The sequence below is a fragment of the Delphinapterus leucas genome, chromosome 7 (assembly GCF_059928025.1).
Source record: "Delphinapterus leucas isolate spDelLeu-1000000601 "Yukka" chromosome 7, BTC_Dleu_Yukka2, whole genome shotgun sequence".
NCBI lineage: Eukaryota > Metazoa > Chordata > Mammalia > Artiodactyla > Monodontidae > Delphinapterus > Delphinapterus leucas.
In genome coordinates, this window is record NC_143135.1 from 97710538 (window position 1) to 97725141 (window position 14604).

Below are 14604 nucleotides of genomic sequence, written 5' to 3' on the forward strand. Positions count from 1 at the left end.
ACCACCACCTCTATCCTGTTCCAAACCATTTTCTTTTTTTTTTTTTAAATTTTTTATTTTTTTGCAGTAAACAGGCCTCTCACTGCTGTGGCCTCTCCCGTTGCGGAGCACAGGCTCCGGACGCGCAGGCTCAGCGGCCATGGCTCACGGGCCCAGCCGCTCCGTGGCATGCGGGATCCTCCCAGACCGGGGCACAAACGCGTGTCCCCTGCATCGGCAGGCGGACTGTCAACCACTGCGCCACCAGGGAAGCCCCCAAGCCATTTTCATCACTCCAGAATAACGCCTCTTACCCTTTAGACAGTCACTCCCTATCCCCCCCTCCCCCCAGCCCCTGGCAACCAGCAACCTGCTTTCTGTCTCTATGGATTTACCTGTTCTGGATATTTCGTATAAGTGGGATCACGTAACATGTGACTTTCGTGTCTGGCTTCCTTCCCTTAACGTCGTGTTTTTGAGGCTCATCCATGTTGTGGCATACATCAGTAGATCATAGGGTTTTAACAGCTACCCAGGACACCCAAAGACAAACCCTCACAGAAAGAGTGAGTCTTCCAGCCACTGTCATTCAGGTTCTGCCAGGAGGAAGGGAGTGAACTAGATTCATCGTTCCCTAAATAAGCTACATTAGAGACACCAGGGGCGTGTCCTTTAAAAATACCGATTTCCGGGCTCCAGTCAGAGGGTTCTGAATCAGTAGGACTGGGGTGGGGCCTCTCTGGGGTCCCTGGTTGTTAGCTGGGTTTGGGACCCCTGAACCGGGTGACTTGGGGGGGGGCTACCTTGACTCTTAACGACCTGCCTGTGATGTTCGCAGAGGCCTGAAGCTCCGACCCCGATGCTGTTTGTTGTTTATGAGGCAGTTTCTCTGTGCAGAGACTTCTGTGGCATGTGATTTTCCTGTTTGCCTTCTGAGGGGGAGGCATTGGGCCCCCTCCCTGCTGCTTTATTACAGCTCCGATTAATTGTGGCTCATTTATCGAGCTCCAGCTTCGGCCTGTGAGCTGGAGACCTGAGAGGGAAGGTTGTTCACGCCCCGGGGTTGTAGTTACAGCTGACTGCACATCAAGGTTACGTTGTTGTCGAAAAGCCACCCTCCCATCGGCTCTCACTCCCTCCCAGACTGGTGTCTTCTGGGTCCGTATGTGCCCACTCCTCTCCATGCGGTCTTTGGGACCCGAGTGAGCAAGGCTGATAGGAGTGATCCGGAAATCGGGAAGCCTGCAGCTGCGCCAAGAGGGCTGGTGATGGGGGAGGCTAGGGGCTGAAGCCAGGAGGAAATCCCTGGTGATGGAAGAGGACCCGAATGAACCGGAAACCACCCACAAAGTGCAGGGACCCAGCACTGGCACCTGTAGGTGTTATGATCGCTGGGGGCTACTCTTGCACCTCTGGTTGCCTGGTCCCTGTCCATGGAGGGCCTGCTTTGACATCTTCCCTTTCTCCTGGGGTGGGGACGAGGGGATGGAGACCAAGGGGAGATGCAGAGGCGGAAAGTGAGGCCAGAGAGCGCGATGATGTCTTTGCCTTAGTAAACCGGACAGCTTGCCAGCCTGCCTGGTGCGTGGTGGATTCCCACAGCTGACTCTGCACTGTGCTGTGGGGGGGTGGGCACCTGGGCTTTAGTGGGGATCAGCCTCAGCCAGGCAGGCAGCTCCCCAGGGAGTTACCCCCTGACCAGGAGGTGCACGGCGCGCGCTGACATCCCGCCAAGGGAAGGAGCTGAGCTGTTGTGTGAGTTGCCTGGTGGCCCTTCTGGGCTTCCTTTGTAAAAAAAAAGCCCTTGGATGTTCGGATGCCTCCTTTGTGCTGCTCTCACCCCTTCACCTCTCCTAGGATTGGTTGAGGGGGCCCCATAAATCTCACGTCCTCTGAATAGAAAGACTTTAGAAAGTTGTGTTCAGTCCTTGTTCCCGCTCTGATCACTGTAGGCTTTGTAACCTGCTCCAAGCGTTACTTGATTGTGAACCTGCCCATGGGGCTGTTTTGAGGTTGCCTGAGTGCAACATTGCTGGGCTTTAAATCTCAGACCCTGGATGAGCTTAGTGATTCTTCCAGGTTCCAAATCCTTTATCGACTGACGTTTGCATAAATCCTCAATTTGTTACCCTCTGGTTCTAAGGGTGAGGGCGTTTTGGAGGGAGAAGGCTGTTAGCCTGAATTCCCAGGGCACCTTTGCATGGTGGGCTTCTGATCCATAGATGCTTCCAGATTCTTCCCAGAGGCGAGGGCTGGCAGGAGAGGGGGAGAGGGAGGGCTGGAGGAAGGCTCTGCAGCTGGTGGCGATTCCCTTAGCTACTTTCCCCCGAGCATCTGGGCTCAATAGTTTACTTATTTCTATTTTTTATTTGCACGTCTCTGTCGATGCTTGCCTGGTCTTACCTCTCTGGGAGTGAGAAGGAATGTTTTGGAATGACATATTTTCCTAAAAAAAAAAAAAAATCCAGGGGCTTTTTCTTTAAAGAGGCCTCATTTCACCTGTTTCCCCAAAGAGCGTGGGTCCTGGATCAAATTAGGTGCAGGTGCTTAAGACCCAAAGCAATGTAGTTAAGGATTAGCTCTTTTGTTATTCTGTCAGCCAAGTTGGTGGCACAGGTGTTTCCCTTCTCCCTTCGGACAGTCTGAGAGCACTATAAGGAGTAGGCGGGATGAGGAGGGGAAAGGAGAAAGCAGCTGTGGGAGGGAGGGGGAGGGGGAGGGGATGGGGAGGGGAGGGGATGGGGAGGGGGAGGGGAGGGGGAGGGGGAGGGGGAGGGGGAGGGGATGGGGAGGGGGAGGGGATGGGGAGGGAGGGTTTTCTGCTCTGAGGGCCCATCAGCTCAGGTGTGTACTTTGCGTCAGTCCTGGAGGTGGGGTGGGCGGGGTAGGGTGAGGGTGGGGAAGCGTGCAGGTGCACTGTGCAGAGGCTCCTCGGGGTCCAGAAGCTCGATTTCCTTCTCCTGTGCCCCAGACAAGCCGAGGTTGAAGGGGCCGGTGGAATAGGCTTCTCCCAGGCATTGCTTGTGCTCCGGATTTTTGGGGGGGTTTTGTCCTGAACGTTCACACCAGCTCTCAGAATTTTTGTGTGTGGTCATCAGTTGGCTCTTCCCACACGGAGGGGGGGTGAAACGGTTGCCTCAGGTGTGCCAAGGTGCCAGCCCTTGAACTGTCCGTCAGTGACGGGTGAAAGGAAAAATCAGAGGAATGGAGTTAGCTTTTCATAAAGCAGAACCTATCAGAAAGAACTGTTGATTCTGAGAGTCTATCTTTCCTTTTCCTCAGTTTTCTGTGTTAAAATGTCCTTTCTTTGAAACACGGCGGTGATTCTAGATGGTGGTTGTGTTGCTTTGGAACACGGCGGTGATTCTAGATGGTGGTTGTGTTGCTTTGGAAGGGGGCGGCTGCGTAACAGGTGAATCCCAGGAGCTCAGTGGTGTGAATGCATCTCCCCATTATGAGAAGTGCAAAACAAGTGGAGGGCCTTCTCCTCGGGGACTCGGGCTCCTTCTGTCCTGTGGCCCCACTCTCCTCTGGGACTGAATGCAGCCTGCAGGTAGGGAAAGAAAACAGGGCCGTGTGAGGCCACACCCCGTCGTAAGGCCTGGGCCAACAGTCTGCTGTGTCCTCAGGAGGCCGGGGACAGAGATCCAGAGAACAGCCAGCCACGCTCTGACACGGTGGCTGTTTGCATTAATGTTCTTACCTGGCGAAATAGAGGTGGCCGACCAGTCTCCTGTTGGCCTGCCTAATTCTTCTCCATTTTACTGGTTTACAAAACCCAGAAGCCTGGGAACTACTGTTCGCAATAAACCGAAGGTCATTTCTGTGGAGTCCTGGAAAATATTTCCTTACTTGGAATACTTCAAAACTAGCTAAATAAAGCTGATGCTTTCCTTTTGTTCCTCCTTGTTATGAGCTAAGGATAAGCAACGTCACCTGGAGGCCAGAGAGAACCAGGTTGAACAGAAGTTTGAAAGCATGTGGTCTTTCCGGCTTGTGTCCCTTTTTTAAATGAAGAAGATGCTTCAGTGTTTTGGTTTCAGATCCGAAGAGTGCATGTCCCATGTATGGAGGAAGGATGAGAATAACCAGAGGTTGATTTCACAAAGGACAAAAATAAGCCAAGTTATTGGTTATGCCAGTGAGAGCCTGCGAAGAAGATGTTTTGCAATCCGGTTAATGCCACACAGCAGAGGGCTAGTGTTTTTTCTTGGGGAAGTTGAGTCTGGTGGAATCTGCAGAGAGGGAAAAACGGGCCACCCTGGCCCGGTGCCCCAAGTGTAAGCACTTAGTCATGACAGAGGGGGAGAGAGTCTTGCTTTAGAAAGTTGGTGGCCGTCACTCATCATGGGTCCTAATTTCTGTGTTGGTTTGATCTCTTTCAGGTTAGTCTGAATGATTCCCACAATCAGATGGTGGTGCACTGGGCCGGAGAGAAGAGCAACGTCATCGTGGCCTTGGCCCGGGACAGCCTGGCGTTGGCGAGGCCCAAGAGCAGCGATGTAAGTATTGGTGTCACTTTGGGCGTCCCTCTGTGCAGCCAGGATGCCCTTTTCTCATCCATCGAGGTTATTGTGCCAGACAAAATATTGGGTAATTGGGAGAATCTGGAAAATAACATATATCCCTTATTCGCGGAACACAGGGTGGTGCAGGCAGTGTTGCAAAGAGACCCATGTGATGTGTGGTGACTTTTGTGCAGTGGGACGGTGTGATCTCGATTGTTGCATCTGCTCAGCAGAATGCCGGAAGTGCGTTCCTGGGCAGAGCTGTCCGTCGGCAGTGGAGCCCGATGGAACCGAATGGGTCTTTCCCATGTGCTGATTTCTTCTAACCCGTTACAGTTGCGTGAGTCCTTGAATCTGAATCGCTCAGACTCTTAATTTCCACAGTTGGCACCTTACAATGTTTAATAGCCTAGGTGCTTTGAAGACATTAGACCAAGGGTCACACACTCAAAAGACCCGTGACAGAGGCCAGGTGGGTAACGGGCAGGGGCGAAGCTGCCTCCACGTTTATAACACTCTTCACCTCCACAAGGAGGAAGGATCTCTCCCATTTTTATTGAAGTATGTGGCCCTCTGGGACCTTTTCCCACTTTTGGTGGAGACGCAGGTTCAAGAAACATTCACCAGTATCTTGTTTTGAACATGGTGATGGATGCTAGTTGGTCTCAGGGTATAAGACACTGGGAAGTGGAGGGACTTTGAGCTTCTGGGCTGTTACTGGCTCTCAGCTCTGGTTGCCATGCAGGGCCCAGTGCTGCTGGATCTGATTTTCTGAGAGAAGCTCAGAGGTGGGGATTTTTACGTGAAAACTGCTGAGTCTTACAAGTTGGCAGCTGACGTATAGTTTTTACAAACTGTGTGTGGGCCAAGTAAAACATATATGAGGGCCAGAGTGAGCCCTTGGGTCCAAAGTCTGTGGCCCCTTCTCCGAACCTCCCCTTGTGGGGAAGAGGAACAGCCCCTGCCTCGGGTCAGGGTGAGGCCGTGGACAGAAAACCACGTTGTGGAGGTTCGGTCACTCTGCACTCTGGCCAGAGGAAAGCCCCTGATGACTTTGCTAGCACTGTCCCATCAGCCTGGAGGACATACTTGGGATTCTTGAGCCTAGATTTGGTCTCCATGAGGCTCGTCACTCTGTATCCACCATCTGGTTTGGATGTGCTCCAAGGTAGGGGACCAGAGGGCACCCCAGGGGCTGTTTTCTGGGGAACTGAATGGGGGCGGTTGGGGAGGGCAGACGAAGGGCTGGCTATCGTGATGTGTAACTTGGCCCAGGGTGGGTGCTGAGCAGTGGTGGTGGGAAACCGCTGCAGCTGACAGCCAGGCTGGGTGCAGTGACCTGATGCAGGGCTAGGCTTGTCTGGGGCCATGACTTGGGCCCAGTTATAAATGCGATCAGGGTTGGCAAGCACAGATGGCAGTGTATTGATGACTGTTGGCCTGTGAGGGTCCGTAGGCCCCTGTGTTCAGAGGATCTCTTTTGAGCACGGGAGACAGCGCTCTGCCCTACTGTGTTAAATCCTCCTTTTTAGGGTTTTTATATATTTTAAAAATTCTTCGTGCAGATAGTATTTTTGGCGAAGACCAATCTTTTTACTGTTTGTGGTACAAACAGGAGCCGAGAGGCATTCAGTGATTTGCGTGGGGTCACTCAGCATGTCTGCGGCAGGGTTGGGGCTAAGACCCCATCATGTACTCGGTCAGTGCGTGAGGGTGTAGTGTTGCCATGGTGACCAACATTAGTTTTAGCACTGAAAGTCCTGTATCCTGGGACCCTCCTCAGTCTTGGATGAACCAGGAAGGTCGCTCACCCTACAGATACTGCCAGTCTATCCAAACCCAATTCTCACTCTGCCTAAACATTTGGGTGATTCTTACTAAGGACCCATTGAACATTGGAAACGATAAACTATTCTGGAATGAAGTATACGCTAAGATTAAGTGGAAAGGAAACTTCGTGCTTGGAGATAATAAATCGGGACGGCAGAGATTTCCTTCATCAATGCATAAGCTACATTAAAGAACTGGCAGATGAAACTGAGATGTTCTCATGTGGAAAGTTAATGCAAAAATAAATTCTGACTCAGAGGCAGGAGTAGGTGGTGCTGGAGTAGTAACAATCTAAATTTTCTTTAAAGACTGGAAGCACGGTTCACAGGGCCCCGTCAGCAATCCAAAAGGAACAGAACCTATACAAATTAGGACCTGTGTGAGTTGGAGAACGGCCAACTCATACATATTCAGTATATAAAAAAGGGATGGATCTGGAAGCTGGAATCCCGGAAGATTTGCTCTTAAACAGAAAAAAAAAAAAAAAAGAATATCCCGATGAACTTGTAGCCAGTGTGAGTCCATGAAGCATGGCTCCTGCGGGACCTGTCTTTTTCTGTGATAAGCCTGTAGATGAAAGGAAACCGAAGGTGGTGTTTATCTTGACCGTCCCCGCCTCTTCCTTTCTGCACCTTCCTGACGTATTTTATCAAGTACTCGGTTGCCACCTAATTGACCAAAGAGCTTTCCAGAGATAGTGTCTACCAGAAGACCAGAATCAACCAGGGGAGGCATCAAGAATGGTAGGACTCACTGCCCTTGTACCCAGAGTGGTATGACTGGTGCCCCTGGGGACTGGCAGGGGAGCAGGGCCCGCGCCTGTAGCCTGTGGGAGCCGGAGTCTAGCTGAGCCCCAGGTCTGAGAGCAGAATGTGTGGGTTTGAATCCTGGCTCTACCATCAGCAGTCTGACCTTGAGCCAATTCCTTCGTTTCCCCTTGGTTTTCTCATCCATCAGTGACATAGTCCTTGGAAAATCTTGCTTCCCAAAGGGTGGTCTGCAGACCGGCAGTGTGCGGGTTTCGTGGGAGGTGGTTAGAAATGCAGAATCTCTAATCTCACCCCAGACTTCCTGAATCTGAGTCTGCATTTTGACCTGTGTCCTGCTGGGTGATTTGTAGGCGTGTTACAGTTTGAGAAGTACGGGTGTAAAGCACTTAGAACAGCACCAGACACGGAGATGCTTTCTGGACACTTTAACCCTTCTCTCCCTCCCTTCCTCCTTCTCGTTATTATTTATGGTTTTGAGGTACAGGGGAAATAATTTAAAACCGTTCACTCTGAAGGACCATCTTTAGAGGCAAGACGGATCTAACTAGCAACTTCTGGCAGTTTAGAAACTGGGTGTGGAATTAAGAGATACAGACTACTGTATATAAAGTACATAAGCCACAAGGATGTGTTGTACAGCACAGGGAAATAGAGCCCTTGTTTTGTAATAACTTTACATGGAGTATAATCTATAAAAATATTGAATCACTCTGTTGTCTACCTAAAACTCATATAATACTGTAGATCAACGATACTTTAATTAAAAAAAAAAAGAGAAACTCCTTTCTTCTTTATTAGTTAAGGGAGTAGTGTCCTGTGGAGGCCAGAGAAGGCTAATTAGTGCAGAAACCTGTGTCTGGATGCAAAGCAAAGGGTAGAAGTACAGGATGAGTGAGCCTGGGGGCGTTTGCCTCAGTTCACCTGGAGCTCGCTGTGGGCCATGAGTGAGGCAGCATGCTAGGGAAAGAAACCCTGACCCAGAATGTACCAACCGGGGTGCTGTGTGGAGGCCATGAGGTCATCAGCCCACTTGGCCTCGTCTGAACCGTGGAAGAGGCCCTTGCAGGGCCCTTCACCGTGGAGGAAGGTGAACAGCTGTGCACAGCCCCGAGCTTGCCTTTGCCCTATTGATTTGTTGATCAAATAGGGATAAGAGTTGTGAGGATAGGATCAAAATACCGTGTTGGAGTTGTCCAGCCCGGAGAAAGGAAGCAAGGCTGACGAGCAGTTTGAGAGCCTCAGGCGTAGCATGGACCCTCACATACCTTCCTCACGTGTTTAGTATAAGCCCCAAAGGGATGGAGTTTGCTTACAGACGAGAATGTTAAAGGCGAGGTTTGTGGTTTTGAGGGTGGCCGCACGTCCACCACCAGTGGGTGATGCAGAGGTGTGGCGGGGTGTCTGGGGGAGGCCCCGTGCTTCATTCAAGGTGGTGTTTTCTCTCTCCATCCAGTGTTCCTTCCAGTGCCTGGGCTGTAGCTTTGGTGTGTGATCTTCCTCTTTAGCAGAGAAATGTAAGCGTGCAGAGGAGAACCTTCACCCAGAACGTTGACTTGAGAGAGTGGGAAGGCAGCTGAACTTGGGCTTGGAGGAACCCCTCCTAGTTTTGTCAGTTTCTAGCAGCATGACCTTGGGCTAGTCGTTCATTTCTCTGAGTTTTATCTCTTAAATGTAAACAGTTGTTCACTGAGTCAGGGATCCATTCATTTCACTCTCTTTTGTTCACTTACAGAACGAATGCATTTACTCATGCTGTGGTTTATAGTGGAATTTATTCATTTCAGAATTCTTTTCTGAGCACCTGCTATGTTCCAGGTCCACAGAAAGTGGCAAAGGAGAGACCCACTCACAGCGTTTTTAAAGATGAAGAGAGTTGATGTATACAAAAGAGTATTGTTACTGAAAAATGCCGCCCCAATGTGAGCTTATTATCACACTTGTGCCTCTGAGGAGGTAACGGAGTGGATTATCTGTGTAGGGGATGATGCTAGGGCTGGAAGGGGCCTGAGCCCCCTTTTGGAGAAGCCGTCAGTTTGCTGTGTGTGACTTTGAATGTCACAAGGAACACTTCATGTCTGTTCTTGGCCTGGAGGATAGAAGTGAGAAAGTACCGCTTGGTCTTCCTACCACTCAAATGATCTCTGAACTCTCAACCTGCTGAATTTAGGAAGCTGTTTCTGTGGCAGCCCCTCACCGTGTGTTTGGTAGTCGGGGAACATGTGCTGTGCTTAAGTGTGTGTGTGTGTAACAGGAATTCTTCCAGATGTTGGCAGAGGTTCTGTCTGTGCTCTTCCAACCTCGACATCTAATAAATATTAATAACCCGCATGTGCGCTCAGTTTTCTTTGCACAAACATCGTGTAGTTCATTGTTCACGTGGGGGCATCGTTTACCAGCAGTGACATGTTTACATGCCCACTGTGTGAAGGGCCGTGTCTTTGTATGCCTGGTGTCTAGCGCAGTATCTGGCTCACATGAACCCCTCAGAACGTGTTTGCTGCTGAGTCGATGGGATTCGTCCCGAGTTCCCATTCTTCTTGGGATTCACCTGTCCTTTTACTTTAACACTTTCCCCAATTCTAACTCAGTATTATATTCATAGTGTTCATAACATTATAGTGTTATATTCATCTGTCAGGCTCATTTTAAACCCACTGACTGTATTAATTTCACAGTGCCTAGGTAGTAAAGTCTAGGGACAAACTATCGGACAGCTTCCATTTCTTCCATCCCTTTCTTGAGGTGTGATGGCTTTCAGGTAGCCTCCGGGCACCTGGTAGACACTCAGTGCACAAGTTATTCTTCTGTTTCATACCTGTGGTTACCGGGGAGCCAGAGACCCGGAAGCAGGAGAGAAGTAAATACCGTTGGCGACTGCATGGCCCCCCCTGCTGTTCCTCTAAACTCAGAATCTCCCATGTTACAGGGTCAGGGTGCTGGAGGAGGGGGGTTCTGGGACCCCTCTGTGCAGACTCTGTGCATATTTAATCACTTAGCACTGCTCTCTTTTTCATCTCTGGGGCTACTCTGTGAAAACCCATGAGGGTTTTTTTTTTTTTTTTAATCGCCTGGAATGCTGTAAGGACATCTCCCCAGCAGAAGGATGAGAATTAGATTACCTTTTGGGGACATTTCAACAGATGGCAAAACAAATTCTCAGTCCCTTCCCCTCAGACAATCACATTTTCTCAGCCTCTGGATGTAGTTTGTTAAACACTCAACCCAGCCGTGGTGAGGAGCTTATCATGGTTTCTGTCTGCGTGTCTCCCCCTCCAGGGAATTGTTGTGGCCTCAGAAAAGAGGCCACCGGCTTGGGGACAGACACAGAGGTGGCCTGCTTCTCCTTTGTGGGTTGTCTTCACACCTGTAATTTCATGGTATCAGGGACCCGTTGGGAACCACACTCAGGGCGCAGGGGACGCGTTTGCAAGTGGAGGCGGAGGGAGCCGCCTTTCTGCCACTTTTCTCACCGATCCTTTTCTTCTTTCCCACCTCCATCTTCCAGGTGTACGTGTCTTACGACTACGGAAGATCATTCAGGAGAATCTCAGAGAAGTTGAACTTTGGCGAGGGGAACAGCAGCGAAGCTGTGATCGCCCAGTTCTACCACAGTCCTGCGGACAACAAGCGTGTAAGGACGTCACCTGTCGTGACCGCGTGGGGCTGTCTTTTGGGACCATGGCTGCGCTACAGGAGGGCTGGGAGATGCAGCGCTTGGGCGTCTTTGCCACGTGACAGGCAGCCGGGGACTGTTTTTCTGCTTACCTGGGAGTCGGTGACAGAATGTCATTCTCAGGGCAGAGCTGTGCATAATCAAGCAGGCCAGGTCCTGGCCAGGCAGGATTTCTAGACAAACAAGGGCAGGTTAAAGCCCAAAGCGTCTGACAACTGCCAAATAAGTCGCCTGCTTCATAGGTGGCAAAAATGTTACCCAGGGCCACTGGGGCTTGCACTGGGGTCTAATCTAGGTCCTCTAGGGCAGCCGCTGAAGTCTTGGTTTCATGGGTATCACCAGTGTGTGTACACACGTGTGTACCTGCGTGTGCATGTGTACCCCCCCTTCCCTCCAGCCTGTACCGGTCTAGAAGGGAAAACCAGGGCAGCTGATCCTGCTGTGGCTCCTCATTTGTTTTCCCAGCTGTCTGCCCTGGGGCTTTGTTTCTGCAGTGGAACCCGGGCAGTTTGATTTGGAGGAAGCCTAGACTTGAGATGGCCCTGGGCCCCAGGGAGGAAGAGGGGGGTGCGGGAAGCAAGGCTTTCCTGTTGGTTAGGTACCTTTAGCTTGGAGAGCTGTGTTTGGTTGCCTTCTTCCCCACTCTAGTGATCCCGAGCTCATGTCCAGGATAGGATGGCTGCTTCTAAGGATGCTCGAAAACTAGCTCCTTAGAAGCCAAAGGGAAGGTACGGGGTAGCTGCTGCTTTTTGCTCATCCAGAAAGGAGAGAGCGAAATCCACAGGGTCCTCTGACCAGGTCCGCCCCCGCCCCCCTGCCCCCGCGGTGCTGGCTTCTCAGGTTGCCTGTGGTCTGTTAGCAGGGACTGTATTCAAAATATTTAGCCACTGGAATGGCCCTGACCAATCAGAACAGACCCAGTCTGGAGGGAGCTGGGCTTTGAAGGCCACCCTGCTGAGGCAGGCATTAACCTTTCAGTTGCTGGATTGTGGGCTGGGCCTGGGGAGGGGACCAGGCCAGTGGAGCTTTAGGAGGGGCCGCTCCTGGGTTTAAACTGCCTATTTGTTAACAGAAGCACTTGTTTTTTAACAACTAGAATAGGTGCTACTGGTACCTACTAGTTAATATCAGCCCTGTCCGATGGTCTCAAAGTGGAGGGGCAGTTAGGACAAACTCCCCTCTAACCTAACTCCAAGGTGACCGAGCAGTTCTTCCCCCTGTGGAGAAAAGCACAGAAAGGGGTTGGAATCGGTTCTGTAGTCTGGACAGCAGGCCCGCCGCGCCCTCCCCACCACTGCACTGGCAGGCCTGGTACTGGGGACTCCCGGTCCCTCGAGTGACTGGGGAGCCCTGCCCCAGGGTGCAGCTTGCTGGCCGTGTTGCATCTCCTGTGGATCAATCTGCCTCTCAAGAATCAAACAGCCCTTGGATTAGTCTCTACGTCAGGTGGTACCTATCCATTATTATTATTAGTAGTAGTAGTACTATTACACGTTGTCCCGAAGTTAACTCTTGCTGAAGTCGTGGTCTTGAAACTGCTCTGTTGTCCCTTTCAGCCCCATCTCGTCCCCTCCTCGCCCCTGACCGCAGGGCACAGATGTCTGTAAGCAGGCTCCGTCTCCCTTCCTGCTTGTCGCGGGTTGCGGTGAGCAGCTGCTAAACCCAACAGTCGGAAGAGTCAGAAGACAGGAAAGATGAAGTTAGGGGCTTGCGGCGGGGGTGGTTTAGTGCGGGGAGAGGATCTGGGGCTTTTGGAGAGGGTGAAGGAGCAGGGCAGGGGCTAGGGCAAGAAGGAAGGAGAACCAGGGAATGGTTGCAATAGAGGAGCTCTAGGTGCTGCAGGTGAGGTGGGAGCCATGGGCCCGCGGCCTCAGTGCTGTCACCTTGAAGAGGAGGGCTGCTTCAATTTCTCAGGGCTGAGTTGGGGATGATTTGGAGCTGGTGGGAGGATGCATAGGGCTGCCTTCTTGGAGAATTTGGTGGCTGTTGGACCTGGGGCTGGAGCAGGCTGAGTGAGGTTAGGGATGCTGCCTTCCCTGTTGGGTTTGTAACTCCCCAGAGGAGGCTGTTACCCCTCCTCAGACGTCTCAGGAAGGAAGTGACTCTTACTGTGCTGATGACTTAGGTTACTTTTGCCTTTGTCCCTTGGAAGGCAGATTGCCCCACTCGACCTACCATTTTCTGATAAACATCCCCCATGGCTGAGTACTTTGCCCTCTACGCCAAGGTGCCGGGCCCAGGCAAATCACCTGTGCACAGACGTTAGCGTGGCTGCCACGGAGGGCGATTGGAAATGGTGGAAATGACTGTTCGCAGCTGCTCGGAAGGGCTAAGGTGTCACGAAAGGGCCACGTGGAAGTCTGGGGGGGCGTGGCCTGCAGGAGGGGAAAGAAGGTGCTGCTTAGGTAAATGGAGCGGCTGTGGGGTCATGTGAGAGTTTGGGTCTATTTTCGAATCAGCCCGCCGTCCCACTTCCTTCTTTGCGGTCCCTTGTGTGCCACCGCCTGGAGCAGCGTGCGGCTCTAGCCACCTGACAGTTCCACCAGCCTCGCAGTGCACCCGAGATCAGTCAGCACTGTCCAGACATGTCTGGGCTCTTTGAAGGTCACTGGTTGTGTGGTCAGGTTTCCCAGCCTCCACAGATGCGAGAGCTGGTCCTGCCTTTTTCCAGGCAGAGGCTGGTCCCAGGTGAGATGGTGAAACGCTCTCTCTTTCTTCCCTTGGTTCCCACCTCCTGGAGGTGAGTCCGTTCCCTGCTTCGTCTGCCCATCCTCCTTTCACGGTACTCTTGGCTTCTTCACTCGAAACTGGAGAGAGTCACTTAGGCTGACATGGGGATGAATTCTGTAGCGACTTTTGTTATCTCTCCGGAGGTCTTTGTGTTTTACGAGGGAGCGTAGCGTTAAGCTAAAGGAAAAGATAAAGCATGTCTGGAATATTAAGTGATTGCAGACATGCTTGGAAAGGTGGGGGGTGGCGGTGAGGATGCTCCTGAAATTGTCCAGGTTAGGAAGCATCTAGTAGGTCAGCTCTGCTGGCCAGTCTGCAGGGTCGCCTCGAGCAGACTTGACAGCCAGGCGTCCCGGGACTAAAAGCAGAGTAGGACGTCCCATGCCTTCGTACTCTGTGCACATTGGAGGACGTTACCTAGCGGCAGGAAGCACGTGCCTAAGGGTGGGATGGAAGCTGCAGGTCATTAGAGTAACGTTGGGTCAGAGAGGTGAAGGCTTCGTGGGTGCTCGGGACTAGGGCTGGAGCTTCACAGATGGGCAGATTTCTGTAGCTGGAGCAGAGCTGGTGGGAACCCTAGGGGATCAGGGAGGAGAAGGGCATGGGCAGAGGCTTCAGGGTGCCAAATGTGTTTTCTCTGCAGGCTGGGAGGGGAGTGTTTGCACTGAATGGCTTAATGATGTCAGTGGGGCCCCACCTGAAGAGGGAGGAGTTTTCCCTGTGCCTTGAGGACTGGAGGGAGCCATGGAAGAACCTTGGAGCTGACGGGTTACTGTGAATACTGTCCCTTAGGGACCTGTGTCTGGTCTGCCGGCAGCATGCAGGATGGGCTGGAAGGGCAAGGTTAGAGGATGGTAAGAAAGGGAGCCCGTGCGTTACTATAGGCATGAAGTTGCCCAGTCACTTTACCAAACCTAATATCCACCCTCTAAGGGTCTCGCTCCCTGCTGGTCCTAGAAGCCAGGAGGATGAGTAAAACCCAGTGCCGACCCCAATTTCCTCATAGTCTCTAGTAGGACCACGGGCTACACTAGTAGCACTGGGAAGAAAAAGGAAAGCACTGACTGTGAAAGACCTTTTAGAGGAAAACCTAACAGGGTAGGTGGCCGATTGA

General features: G+C 51.8%; 1 protein-coding gene across 2 annotated transcripts in view; it reads left to right on the top strand.

The window, feature by feature from the left end:
- The window catches only part of SORL1 (sortilin related receptor 1), a 157031-nt gene that overhangs the window by 12629 nt on the left and 129798 nt on the right, over window positions 1-14604 (top strand). For both annotated transcript variants that reach the window (XM_089915731.1, XM_022560208.3), the window contains exons 2-3: window positions 4365-4481; window positions 10593-10718. In XM_089915731.1, coding sequence (XP_089771857.1) covers window positions 4365-4481; window positions 10593-10718 — 243 coding nt within the window. The remainder of the gene's footprint in view (window positions 1-4364; window positions 4482-10592; window positions 10719-14604) is intronic.